Below are 14,726 nucleotides of genomic sequence, written 5' to 3'. Positions count from 1 at the left end.
CTGGCCTTGTAAGATCAACTGAATCGGCATTGCTGTGCTGGTACTGCAAACGGCTGAAAGCAAGGGAGAACTACAGCTGTAATTTTTTCCTGAGGGCACGTAGCCCTACTGTATGGTTAAATGATGACAGCTTCCTCTTAAATAAAGTATTCTAGAGGTGAAATAATTTCCCATTCAGTTCTCCAAGCAGGGTCTACTCATGAGAATGTTGTCATCAGGAGAAATAAAACCGGCATTCTATGGATTGGAATGTTAGATCTCTTAATCATGCAAGTGGGTTAGAAAATTTAAAAAGGGAAATGTATAGGTTGATGTTAGATATAGTGGGAATTAGTTAAGTTCAGTAGCAGAAGGAATAATAGTTCTTTTGGTCAGGTGAAAATACATGGCTATAAATACAAAATCTAACAGGGTCAATGTAGCAGTAGGTTTAATAGTGAAGAAGAAAATAGGAATGCAGGTAAGCTACTAAGAACAGAATAGTGAACACATAGCCAAGCATAGTGAACGTGTAGCAAAGATAGACACAAATCCAACACCCACAACAGTAGCACAAGTTTATATGCCAACTAGCTCTGTAAATGAAGAGTCTGAAGAAGTGTATGATGAGAAAGAAGAAATTATTCAGATAGTTAAGGAAGACAAAAATTTAATTGTGTTGGATGACTGGAATTGATAGTAGGGAAAGGGACAGAAGGAAAATTTTTAAGTGAATGTGGACTGGGGGAAAGGAATGAAAGAGATGCCGCTGGGTATAATTTTGTAAAGACCATAATTTAATCATTGCTGGTATTTGGTTTAACAATCATGAGAGAGACCTGGGGACACCATAAGGTTTCAGATTGATTATGTAATGGTAAGACTGAGTCTGGAACCAGATTTTAAACTGTAGGACATTTCCAGGGGCAGTTGTGGGCTCTGACAACAATTTATTGGTTATGAACTGTAGATTAAAAAAAAAAAAGGTAGGAAATTAAGTAGATGGGACTGGGATAGGTTGAAAGACCCAGAAGTTGTTGATAGTTTCAGATAGAACTTAGGCAATGACTGACTAGGACAGGGGAAAGGAATACAGTAGACGACAAATAGGAAGCTTTGAGACATGAAGCAATGAAGGCAGCAGAGGCCTTGGAAGAGCCAGAAATGACAAAATTCTTCCATTTAGTGTGCAACATGTATGAGACAGGTGAAATACCCTCAGACTTCAAGCAGAATATAATAATTCAAAGTCCAAAGAAAGTAGATGCTGACAGATGTGAAAATTACCGAACTGTTAGTTTAATGCGTCACAGCTGCAAAATATTAACAAAAATTCTTTACAGGAGAATGGAAAAACTGGTAGAAGCCGACCTCGTGGAAGATCAGTTTGGTTTCTGAAGAAATGTAGGAACACGCGAGACATTTCCGACCCTGCGAGTTCTTGTAGAAGATGGGTTAAAGAAGGGCAAGTCTAAGTTTTTAACATTTGTAGACTTAGATAAAGCTTTTGACAGTGTTGACTGGAATACTCTCATTCAAATATTAAAAGTAGCAGGGGTAAAATATAGACAGTGAAAAGCTGTTTACAACCTGCACACAAACAAGATGGTAGTTATAAGACTTGAGGGGCTTGAAAGGGAATCATTGGTTGCGAAGGGAGTGAGACCAAGGTTGGAGCCTATACACAATGTTATTCAATGTATAGATTGAGCAAGCAATAAAAGAAACAAAAGAAAAATTTGAAGTAGGAATTAAAAGTTCAGGGAGAAAAAATAAAAACATTGAGGTTTGCCAATGACACTGTAATTCTGTCAGAGATAGCAAAGGACTTAGAGCAGTTGAATCGAATGGACAGTGTTTTGAAAGAAGGATATAAGATGAATGTCAACAAAAACAAAATGAGGATAATGGAATGTAGTCAAACTAAATCAGATGATGCTGAATTAGGAAAGGAAACATTTAAAGTAGTAGGTGAGTTTTACTATTTTGGCAGTAAAATAACTAATAATGGTGGAAGAAGGGAGGACAAAATGTAGACTGGCAATGGCAAGATAAGTGTTTCAGAAGAGGTATTTGTTAACATTGAATGTAGATTTAAGTGTTAGGGAGTCTCTTCTGAAAGTATTTGTATGGCGTGTAGCCATGTATGGAAGTGAAACATGGATGATAAACAGTTTAGACAAGAAGAGAATAGAAGCTTTCATAATGTGGCACTAGAGAAGAATGCTGAAGATTAGATGTGTAGATCACATAACTGATGAGGAGGTACTGAGTAGAATTGGGGAGAAAAGAAATTTTTTGTACCACCTGACTAGGGATCGGTTGATAGGACACATTCTGAGATATCAAGGGATCACCAGTTCAGTGTTGGAGGTAAGTGTGGGGGATAAAAATTATAGAGGGAGACCAACAGAGGAATAAATAGTTTCAGAAGGATGTAAGTTGCAGTAGTTATTCGGGGATGAGAAGGCTTACACAGGATAGAGTAGCAAGGAGAGCTGCATCGAACCAGTCTTTGGGCTGAAGATCACATACAAACTTCGGAGTTGCGAGAAGAAAGTCTTCTGGTATATCATTGTGTGATCTTTTGGGCATTCGTCTGTGATGTGTCTGATGGTCTATGGTTTTCCACAGCCATAAAGTGGGGATGGTTGCGAACCCCATCTGTGAGAAGAAGAAGGGGGGGGGGATTGCACATCTGCCATGTTGGACTCTGATTCTGTATAGCATTAATGATATTTCGTGTGACAAGTCTAAACCTAATGGATTTTGTGTGGTATATTGTTGTACTGTTGATTCTGGAGTCCATGCATTAGTAACTCATCTTCCACTGTGACCCTTGCTGTTATTGTTGGTGGTCTTCTAGAGTGGAATTGGTTATGGTTCATGTTATCAACATCTTGGTGGATTGGTAGATTTTTATTACCCATGATCTTCTTGTACACGTTTGTTAGAGCACTTAAGCAATGTAGGGGGAGGAATGTGGCTTATACTGGCAGCCATTCCATAAATATTGATTTAATAATCCCAGCAGTTATTCTCATGACCTTATTTAGTTGGGAATCTTGTCTTTCGTGCTTATTGGCTGTTTAGCCAAAGTGGGGCACAATATTCAGTGATAGAGAAGATAAAACCCATAGCAGAAGAATGTAAGGTAGATGCTCCAGGTTGTACCATATAGCTTTTTAGTGATGTTCCTCGTTTTCAGTTTTTCGCCTGTTTTTGTTAAATGCTCACAGAAAGATTTCTGTCAAGGTTTACACCCATCTATTTTGATGTTTTATTAAGAGTGAATGTAATGTTTTCAAACTGTATGTCTACTTTTCTTCCAGGAAGTTTATTTTATTTAGATGGAAGCTCAAAATCTCTGTTATGGTAGCATTTAGTTGGAAGTCTCCATTTACAAAAGTACTTTACTGCTACTTCAAGGTTTTCCTTTATGTTTATCTCTGACTGGTTGATTTAGCTATGTCTTGTTGCAAGTACTTAATCATCAGTGTAACCGAACGGCTTTGAATTTGTTTTTGGCATGTCTACAGTGTACAAGCTGAGAAGTGGAGCAAAGACTGATCCCTGTGGTAGACTATTTTTTAATTTACTATGGGAACTGATGTTGGATGTCGTGTCTACTCGGAACTCAATCTTTTAGCATATTCTCAAGATTGGACAAAATTTTACATTATGCCTTCTCTCCATACTGTGTCACAGCTGCAGGTTCAAGTTGCCACTTTTGAGGAAGCTTTGATACAATTGCTCACTCTCTTGGGACCAACAAGAGACATAATGGTTTCCGTGGCCTCTTGGTATAAACTTTTTGGTGTTCCTAATTATGGCACTAGCAAATCTTTTGTAGTTTATGCTGGTAGGAATACCCAGCCTAAGCATTTGTCTAGTTCTATAGTGTGAGGGGCATACAAGATTAGAGGAATTTGTGTTCCTATTTTTGCTGGTCGATGCTGGTTAACACTTACATTTGTGTTACATAGATTCTTATAATACGGCGTATACAATGAGCCACAGTGGTATCGGAAATTAGCAAAGTTACACAAATGCTTAGAACGAAGGAGTAGATAAAAAAGAACAGCTTATTAGTATAAGAGAAGGAGCAGTGATTCTTATCAAAGTAGCTGTTTTTCCGCTAATGTACATGTATATGAGGGCAGTCTAGAAATTGTTTCCCAATTTTAAAGAAAAGCAATCACATTAAAAACTTTGTTGCAATAGATACAACAATGTTTGATCTGTTTAAGGATGTAATCACCACCTGAATTAAGACAGTTGTCATACCATGAGATGAGCTTTTGTATTTCTTTGTCATAGAAGTCTTGGGGAGGAGAGGGGGCATTGTTCAGGGACAATAAAGGCATTCTGCTTATTGACTTCCTGCCCAGAGGTGAAACAGTGAATGCTGGACAATAAATGTGAAATACTGTGGAAACTGCAATGGCTCATTTAGAACGAGAGGTGTGTAAAGCCTAGTGCAGGTAATCTGCTGATCCGTGACAATACCTGCCTATGTAGAACTGCGCACAACCAATGTTCTGAAGGAGTTCGGCTGGGCTGTCTGATCATCCACCATACAGTTATGATCTTGTTCTCAATCAAGAAATTTTTGTCCTATACTCAGGACTGTCACTGGCAGAGAGCTGGACTACCACAACTTATTCGATTCCCGTGGGGCAGACTTCTGTGACACAGGAATAGAAAAGTTGATCCCTTAATATAACAAGTACCTGAATTCTGGTGGTGATCGTGTCAATAAATAGCTCGAACATTACTGCATCTGAAGTCTATCAAGTTTTTCACATAACTACTACTTCCTGGTGTAACCTAGTGTCTTCACAAGGTCAGCATGACATTTATGGGTTTGGCATTGTTAAAGGTGGAGGGGGGGTCGGATGCTCTTCGCGTTGGCAGTTTACACCAGTTGTCATATAATTCTTCTCTTAGTGTCGCCAACCCCCAGCTGATCCCATGATGTGCAGGGTTTCTAATCTACCTGATACACAAGGGATGATAAATCCTAAGAAACATTTCTTCCCACCTATGCCCCCTCCCATTCACAGCTACCTAAGAGTAAGCCAAGCCTAAATGGTAACTTATACCATTTTAATTATTTCTCTCTCTCTCTCTCTCTCTCTCTCTCTCTCTCTCTCTCTCTCTCTCTCTCTCTCTCTCACACACACACACACACACACACACACACACAAAGATCTTTCGTAAGTTCCATCATCAAAGAGAGCTGTCAGGGTAGTGGAGCAAGTATAACAGGCAGAAGCAGCCACTCCAGGCAATTCTGTAAAGTACACTAACAGTGTATTATGACTACTGGTAATCTGCTCATACTGGTATTTATTGGAAATATTTCTAGAGTACGTCATTTATGCAGCTGTATACGAGGTTGGATCAAAAAGCGATGTCTCCTGTGTCGTGTAATAATGAACATGTAACAGCGGAATTACTCTGTCCAGTCCCATTAATGAGACCACATACTAAAAGTTAGTCTTTTGCAGCGCAGATCATTGAGAGACATGCAGGAGGAATGTCTGTGAGGCTCTGGTGAGTACTGACAGGGATATGGAGCCATGCCACCTCCACCTGTGCTGTGTTTCTCAGTTGAGGATCCATGTCGCTTACACCTGATCGAGATGGTCCTATAGATTATTGATTGGGTTTAAATCTGGCCAATTTGGTGGCCAGGGAAGTACGGTACACTCCCTCTGGTGCCCTTTGAACCACACCCGTAGACCGTGAGCAGTGTGACATGTTGCATTGTCCTGCTGGTAGATGCCACTGTGTTGAGGAAAAAGAAACTGCATGTAGGGGTGGACATGGCCCCTGAGAATAGAGTTGAGTCGATCCATTGTGCCTTCTAGAACGATTAGATCACCCGAGGAATGCCACGGAAACATTTCTTAGACCGTAACACTGCACCCCTAGACTGGATCATTCTGACAGTTGTTGTGGGGTGTTTGCTCTGACGTTTCATGCCGTACGTGCCAACAGCCGTCTGTCCGAAGGAGCATAAAACGTGATTCATCTAAAGAGGCCAACTGCCACCACTCGGTGGATGTCCAGTTACAGTATTGCAGTGCAAATTTCAGCCCTTGTCACCAATGAACAGCTGTCAGCACGGGTGCACAAAGCAGGTACCTGCTACGGAAGTGCATATGCAGAACATTTGCTGAATGGTCGTTGAGGAGATGCTGTCAGTAGCACCTCAGTTCATCTGGGCAGTCAGTTGCTCAACAGTTGTACATCTCCATTAATTAAAACTTCTGGGCTGAATTGCCGTGGTCCCTATATAAAACTACTTCTCCTTCCTGATGTTTCGTTGCCTACTGTGGGCAACATCTTCTGAGGTGAGTCGGCAACTGGCTGCTAGGCGCTGGTGGTCCCACTTATATAGAGCGCTTAGATGGCGCCACCACTCGTCATGTGCTTTGGACTTTAAAACTATCTCTGGCTAGTGCCATCTCTCTCGATTACAGGTAATCGATTGTCACTTCGTCGGTACAAAGTCGACCGCCATATCTTGTCTAGTTTTAATCCTTCTTCTTTTCTATTAAAATTATTTCCGTGCTTGTAGATCTCTATAGCTTCTCTATACATGAGAGTAGCACCTACCAGCAGGACAATGCAACGTGTCACACTGCTCACGGTCTACGGGTGTGGTTCAAAGGGCACCAGAGGGAGTGTACCGTACTTCCCTGGCCACCAAATTGGCCAGATTTAAACCCAATCAATAATCTATAGGACCATCTCGATCAGGTGTAAGCGACATGGATCCTCAACTGAGAAACACAGCACAGGTGGAGGTGGCATGGCTCCATATCCCTGTCAGTACTCAACAGAGCCTCACAGACATTCTTCCTGCATGTCTCTCAATGATCTGCGCTGCAAAAGACATAACTTTTAGTATGTGGTCTCATTAATGTGAGGTCCTAGCTATCACGTTTGTCTCACTAAATTTTATTTCGTGATCACTGTCTTTGAAAACGTGTTCCGTTACAGCTGATTTGTCAATCTGTCCTAATCTACAGTTCCTTTTGTGTTCTGTTAGGCGGGTATTAACACTCCTTTTAGTTGTTCCAATATAAACCGTGCCACAGCTACACGGAATTTTACACACACCTGGGGTAGCTAAGGGGTGTCGTGCGTCTTTCACCGATCTTAAACTTTCACTAATTTTCTTGGTAGGTCGAAAGATTGTCTCCACTTGAAATTTGGTCAAAACTATACCAATATGGTCCGTGATGTTATGAATAAATGGGAGAAAAACTTTTCCAGCCAGCGGTTGTTGTCGTGTAATTTCGGACACTTTTCTTCGAGGGTGGAATGCTCGATCTATTTCCTTGTCAGTGTACCCATTTCTCTTGAAAGCTGTTCGCAAATGGCTTAATTCATCTTGCAAGATACTATCACGGACCATATTGGTAAAGTTTTGGCCAAGTTTCAAGTGGAGACAATGTTTCGACCTACCAAGAAAATTAGTGAAAGTTTAAGATTGGTGAAAGACGCACGACACCACTTAGCTACCCCAGGTGTATAAAATTCCGTGTAGCTGTGGCACGGTTTATATTGGAACAACTAAAAGGAGTGTTAATACCCGCCTAACGGAACACAAAAGGAACTGTAGATTGGGACTGATTGACAAATCAGCTGTAGCGGAACACATTTTCAAAGACGGTGATCACGAAATAAAATTTAGTGAGACAAATGTGATAGCTAGGACCTCGCATTATTATACCTGCGTGTATAGATAAGATATAGAGATCTACAAGCACGGAAATAATTTTAATAGAAACGAAGGAGCATTAAAACTAGACAAGATATGGCGTTCGACTTTGTAGCAATGAAGTGGCAATCGATTACCTGTAATCGAGAGTGATGGCACTAGCCAGAGATAGTTTTAAAGTCCAAAGCACATGACGAGTGGTGGCGCCATCTAAGCGCTCTATATAAGTGGGACCACCAGCGCCTAGCAGCCAGTTGCCGACTCACCTCAGAAGATGTTGCCCACAGTAGGCAACGAAACATCAGGAAGGAGAAGTAGTTTTATATATGGACCACAGCAATTCAGCCCGGAAATTTTAATTAATGAAGACACCGGCCGTGAAAACTTACATGTTATGATGTTGTACATCTGTTCACCCCTATCATATGTGGCCTGCAGTGCACTGCAGTTGCCTCGATGTCGGTTTTGGATAACACTGTTTTGTCACACACGGTATGCTTTAACCTGTGGAACACACGAACAGTTTACAAACTTAGCCATTTTGGAAATCCTTCCACCCCAGACCCTTTTGGACAGCAGATAAATCGCTTTGTTTCTGCATTACAACAATAGCTGCACTGTCTCCTGCATCCTTCGAGACACTTTATATACCGTCAAGTGCTAGTACTGCCATCTGTTAGTGGTTCTTGCATGCTGATTTCGAACATAGGTGGCTGTCACATTAATTTGACTGGACTGTATAGAACAGATCATAGCCTAAACTATCCATTCAGCATAGCCATTGTGCATTTGTGGGTTATGGGCCACTGTAATGGACAGCAGCAATCTATAGTGTTGGGTGAAGAAGTTTGCTAACAGAGAAACAGTCATTGGAGGTAAACCATGTAGCGGCCAGCCAACATCATCTGCCACAGGTGCCAGTTGAGGAGAGGCTGATGAAGTGATTTGAAGAGACACACGTGCTAGATTTCACAATCGACAGTGAAACCTATGTAACTACACTTAAGAAACTTACAGAGATATTATTGACTATGTGGTTACAGATTTAGTGACTTGGGTGAGGTAAAAACAGCTTTAAGAATCGTAGGCCAAGAAGTAAAAACTGAATTGTTTTCAAGCTGGTTGTGATGTCTGCATTCAGTGGTTGTGCAAATTTGTACAACTGTGTAGTGACTGTTGAATGGTACTGTTGTGTAGAAGACCATTCGGGCTGTGATCTGTACTAATTCTGGTGTTCCATGTTCATTATTTAATTTTTATGACACAAAAGGCACTACTTTTATATCCACCCTTATACTAGGAGAAAACCTACTGCTTCAGAGGAAAGCTACTGCTCCTTCTCATTCACTATGCAGCTGCTATTTTCATCCATACTTCATCCCAATAAGCATTTATGTAGATTTAGATGGAGCACTGTCACTTGTTTATACAGACTATGTGATCAAAAGTATCTGGACACCCCCAAAAACATACATTTGTGCTGCCACCTATTGCCAGGTACTCCATATCAGCGACCTCAGTAGTCATTAGACATCGTGAGAGAGCAGAATGGGGCACTCCACGGAACTCACGGATTTCAAACTTGATCAGGTGATTGGGTGTCACTTGTGTCATACATCTGTATGCGAGATTTCCACACTCCTAAACATCCATAGGCCCACTGTTTGTGATGTGATAGTGAAGTGGAAACGTGGAGGGACACGTACAGCACAAAACATACAGGCCGACCTCATCTATTGACTGACAGAGACCGCCGACATTTGAACAGGGTCATAATGTGTAATAGGCAGACATCTATCCAGACCGTCACACAGGAATTCCAAACTGCATCAGCATCCACTGCAAGTACCATGAGAGTTAGGCAGGAGGTGAGGAAACCTGGATTTCATGGTCGAGCGGCTGCTCATAAGCCACACATCACACAGGCAAATGCCAAAGGACGCCTCACTTGGTGTAAGGAGTGTAAACATTGGACAATTGAACAGTGGAAAAACAATGCGTGAAGTGACGAATCACGGTACACAATGTGGTGATCTGATGGCAGGGTGTGAGTGTGGCGAATGCCCAGTGTTGAAGAGCAATTTGGGGATGGCGATTGCATCTTTCAATATGATCGAGCATCTGTTCACATTGCACGGCCTGTGGCGGAGTGGTTACATGACAATAACATCCCTGTAACTGCCCTGCACAGTCCTGACCTGAATCCTACAGAAAATCTTTGGGATGTTTTGGAACAGCAATTTCGTGCCAGGCCTCACCAACCGACATCAATATGTGCTCAGTGGAGCACTCCATGAAGAATGGGCTGCCATTCCCCAAGAGACCTTCCAGCACGTGACTCTACGTATTCCTGCGAGAGTGGAAGCTGTCAACAAGGCTAAGGGTGGGCCAACACCATATTGAATTTCAGCATTACCAATGGAAGGTGCCACGAACTTGCAAGTCATTTTCAGCCAGGTGTCTGGATACTTTTGATCACATAGTGTATTGGCAAAGTCAAAACCCATTTAATATGAACATTAGAGTTGAGCGGAGTTAATGTCCATAAGTCCAAATATTCTGATAAATTATGGGAGTAGCGGCTAATAAGATATTCTTTTACCTTGTCTTTGAGTGTCTGGGGATTTCAGATTTTCTGCCTTGTTTGGCATAATCTTACATAGAATATAAAACTTCATTCTAAAATGTAGACAGGGACAATGTCAATCCTAAATTCAATCTTATACTATTATACAACAAATGGGCTGTTTTGTAAGTATGAGAATCCTCAAGTGCATCTGGACTTCTCGGCATAGTACTTGGCTATCACCTTTACATTATTGTTATTATTGTGCACGAATTAAGGGTAATTAAAAGCTACAAATACCAAATGTGTCTGTGTGACGCATGACAATGAAGTTTTGGAATGTGATGTGTCCACAAATGGGGATGGACAAATCACTGGAAACACTCATTTTACTGCTACGTTACTTTTGTGGCAACACATCAATCTGTAGCATAACCCAAGGTCTAGATTATGTTGAAGTTGGTTTGAGAATTGAAACCAATGAATGTGATGTCATGAGAATAACTAAATTCTTGTTATATATATCCTTTATTTTATGCATACAAATAGTTTATATTGTGGGTCAGAGCGTACAGGTGGTCTCTGTATAATCTGTCAATAAACTGAAGAGCGAACAGCACTTTTGGTGGGCAACTGGTCTTTCCTAGAAGAACGCTCTACCTGCTGTGCAGAATTACAATGAATCAGTTTCCTTTTTAGCAGTGCGGTGCAGTATGTGGCGAGCCACGTAGTTTCTCTTGTGCATTCTTGTGTTAGTTAAATTAGATACTGATGTAGGTGTTCATGCATTTATTGAGAAATAAACTGTCAGGAATATTTGAACACAACAGTCCCACTCATTTAAAAGGTGGACTGTGGAAGGGCTGGCAAAACATCATCAAACAGCCTGTGGGTGGTCATCATAACATAGTTGGATAAAGACTGCGGGGACAGGCATGTTCACTCTTCAGTTTATGGACCGACTGTAGATTCAGTATTTTCTAAATTAAGGGTATTTGTGAAGATATATGATTGGTACTATTCAAATTGAAACTAACATCCATTGTTCCACATACAACAACTGATTGTTCTTCAGCTGTAATTTGGTAAATGTGCCATTCTGTTTCAGATGGCACAGAGTGAAGACCTGGATAATGACATCGATGAAATGCTCCACGAATTTGAGTCGAAGTGCCAGCGTCCCATCCTCCACTGTGTCCTGTTCTACTGATGGAGACTGCATGCTGCACGACCAGAGGACAGATAGAAGTTTCTACTGACACGCGCACGCACTTTGCGACGTCCGGTCCTTCGGCGAGGGGACGTGAGAGGAGCGGTGGTGTGCTCGCACACCGATGCGTTTGTCTGTACCTCACTTTCTGTGCGAACCGGCGAAGAAATTTCTCTTCTCTTAGCAGGTTACCTTCTGGTGCTCCAGAAATGAGTGATATTTGTTAAGTTAGTTCGGATTGAGGAAGTCAGAATTCCTCTTAAGTCTATAAACAGAAAGCTTTAATAAAAACTGATTTCAACAGTGGCACTGGATGAATTGGCCACTACAGCATTTGTACTATGACATTTTTATTTTGTTACATTTTTAAGAAAGAAGGAAAGAAATAATGTTTTTCTTGCAGTTCTGTGTAGTTATAGCTAGCAGTGTGCAAATGCCGGCACATTAATCGGTTTCTGTATCTTCCAGCCTGTGTCGTACAGAATCGTAATTGGTTATTGGGGTCCGCGTATTCTGAGATGACTGCCACAACCTGTTGTGCGAAAGACTTACTGTAGAGATTGAGGCATAATACATAGCATATTTAACTCTCATTTAAGCAAGCAGCCAGTAAGATTTCTCTGGGTTACCTTTATGTCCACCTTTCATATTGAAAAGTAATTGTAATCCAATGACAGCTAAATGCAGATGCTCAAATTATTGTAGGAATAAGCTTTCCAATTGCTAAAAGGCTGGCAGATATATACCGATTTGTTTTAAAATGTTCGGGAAAGTTTATAGGGCACCTGGAACTGAAGTTATTTTCAGGATATTGATGAGGTAGGATATAACTTTGCAGCCATCAGTGCAAGAATTTCACGAGAGATTGAGCTCTCAATTCAGAGTTGTACTGTTTGACAGTGCACAGTTGTCATCTCAGAATTGTGTTATTACTGTGTTGCTAAGTGTAGTGTCACTTATTTTTTTACTTTAATAGATTAAATGTAGCAAATATGAGATTATCTGGAACTATACTGATAACTGAATACCTTGTATGAATGTTCCTGTGTAGACATTGTGCTACCTAATGTGTTTGTCTGTCCCACATACTTGTAGTTGCAGTTATATGAACTGATGCTGGACATGTGCTAATAACAAATGGTCTTGTCGTCCTTTTGTTCGCTCTGTAGTGTACTGTGTGTCCAGCAAATGCAGCACAAATTGCTGATATGTTTTAATATCTCCTTAGTTCTAGATATTTGAAAGTCATTCAGTACATATGTTTATTGCACTATAAGGCTTACTGAGGAGAAGTTGAATGCATAGAAGATGGTAACAGCAGGGGCAAGAATGCAGTTGGGTGAAAATGATGCAGAGATGACACACCTGTGATAGATTCTGGCAACAGTTTCAAAGAAGAAAAGAAATTAGGTGAGAGTGTTGTGGAAGTTACAGCATAGAGTGCTGTGGAAGTTACAGCGCCATGACTGCTACAGGAACAAACTTTTGTAGCAGATTTAAGTATCTAAATCCCCTGCCCTACTTATGATCTGTATTTATTCATAGCATCTCAGGAATGTGAATATGTATTAGGTGGCCTTCTGTGACTGATGCAATTTTGTGCTTGCGTACCAGGGTGCTCGGATATTTATTTCTGATTTTAATGGTACATGCTGTGCAAAATACACTTGTCATCATTTACTCACTGCTATCAGTCCTACTCTGGAACAGTAGTGACTCTCAGTGGGTATTTTTACTGTTGGGCATGTGCCATGTAGCTGTTGTACAAGAATTCCAGTTTCACTCCCAGCCTTTCTGGCAATCTGCTTATTATGCACTCAATGTCTGATTTTTCCTTACTCCCTTCTTCCTTATAAAAATAAAGTACGAAAGTGAAAATATAACTTTTGTCTTTCTTCTTAATCAGAAGATATAAATGTAAAAGAACTTCCTGACATACATTTCATTCAATTCTGCATGTGAGATGTATCTGTGTAATTTCTGCTATGAAGTATGACATAGCTGTTGTTTCTGTATCTGTAATTATCAGGAAATAGTGTAGTATAAACCTGAGGTAACAGTATCTGTTTATCTTACAATGCTCAATCAATTCTACATATAACCACAGTGCAGTTTTAGTATTAAGGAGAAATGTTGAAACTTTTGCTCAGTGCTTCCATAAAACAATCTCTCTTCCATTCTGATGTTGCGATATGTATGCATTGATAAACAGATTACATATATTAACATGTAGTATTTTACTTTTTGTAAACTATGTCAGTCTGAATGAAACTAAAATTGAAGCAATTACGGAGCTGTATTTGCACACTGCTAAATGTTTTCTGTTTTTTGTTATTCTATTTATATTGCAAAAGTATTATTTATGTCATGTGTTTAGAATTAATGTCAGATTTGTTCTGGAGGGATGAGGAAGAAGTGAACTGATTATTGTACTAGCATGTCTTTTGCTTGTCCCTCCGTTCTTAGATTTTTGCCAATTTTTTACCTCAAGCTGTGCGACTACTGGATTGTGTGCAATTGCCTGTGTTCCATATGGAGGAATCCATTAGTACCATGGGCGATATTGTGAGACATAACGATTATATATATATATGTATACAAATAACTTTTTTGTGCTTATAATTATAAATCATTATTTCTGTAAACTGTTCTGGTATTCTTTTATTGTATACAATACCTCAGGGGAAGGTACCAAAGTTTTCTTCCTTTTCCCAGCCGAACGCCTATTTTTCCATATTATAAATAAACGACTGTAATTGTAATATGGGAGGTGATTCAGGTTTGATAGCATACAATTAGAAACAGTGCCTTGTGGTATAGCTCAGGCAGGCACACATTACTGTTGGACCGCAATTTGCTTCCTAGATACCGAGTGGCATGGTATGGTGTGTAAGACACTTCACTCGTTTTTGGGAAGAAAGTGCTTAGCACCCTGTTTGGCTATTCGAATCTAGGTTTTCTGTTTAGATAAATTGTTTAAAGCAAATGCTGAGATTTCCTTGTTCAGTCTTGAGCATGTGCTCTGTCTATAGTGATATCTTTGTTGAGAGAGGATATTAAATCTTAATCTTCCTTATTCTGCCTTTGTGTCACTGGACATCTGTGGTTAGCAAACCACTCATTCAACCAGTAATGTTAATGCTCAAACCTGTGCATTGGCGCAGCCTCATTTGTATAATGTTGTTAGCTGAGAAGAGTTGGCAACAGAGTACGTGGGATTTATTTGTAAACAA

The 14,726-nt window shown here is 40.4% G+C and overlaps 1 protein-coding gene across 1 annotated transcript in view; it reads left to right on the top strand.

The window, feature by feature from the left end:
- Nucleotides 1–14,138, top strand: part of LOC124554211 (RNA polymerase II subunit A C-terminal domain phosphatase SSU72) — a 46,202-nt gene extending 32,064 nt beyond the window's left edge. Inside the window, exon 5 of the mRNA XM_047128279.1 lies at nt 11,392–14,138. Coding sequence (XP_046984235.1) covers nt 11,392–11,493 — 102 coding nt within the window. The 3' untranslated portion in view covers nt 11,494–14,138. The remainder of the gene's footprint in view (nt 1–11,391) is intronic.
- The last annotated feature ends 588 nt before the right edge of the window (nt 14,139–14,726 follow it).

Source organism: Schistocerca americana, chromosome 11 (genome assembly GCF_021461395.2).
Source record: "Schistocerca americana isolate TAMUIC-IGC-003095 chromosome 11, iqSchAmer2.1, whole genome shotgun sequence".
NCBI classification, from domain to species: Eukaryota; Metazoa; Arthropoda; class Insecta; order Orthoptera; family Acrididae; genus Schistocerca; species Schistocerca americana.
The sequence above is the reverse complement of the archived record's forward strand: the minus strand, read 5'-3'. Positions and strand labels throughout refer to the sequence as shown.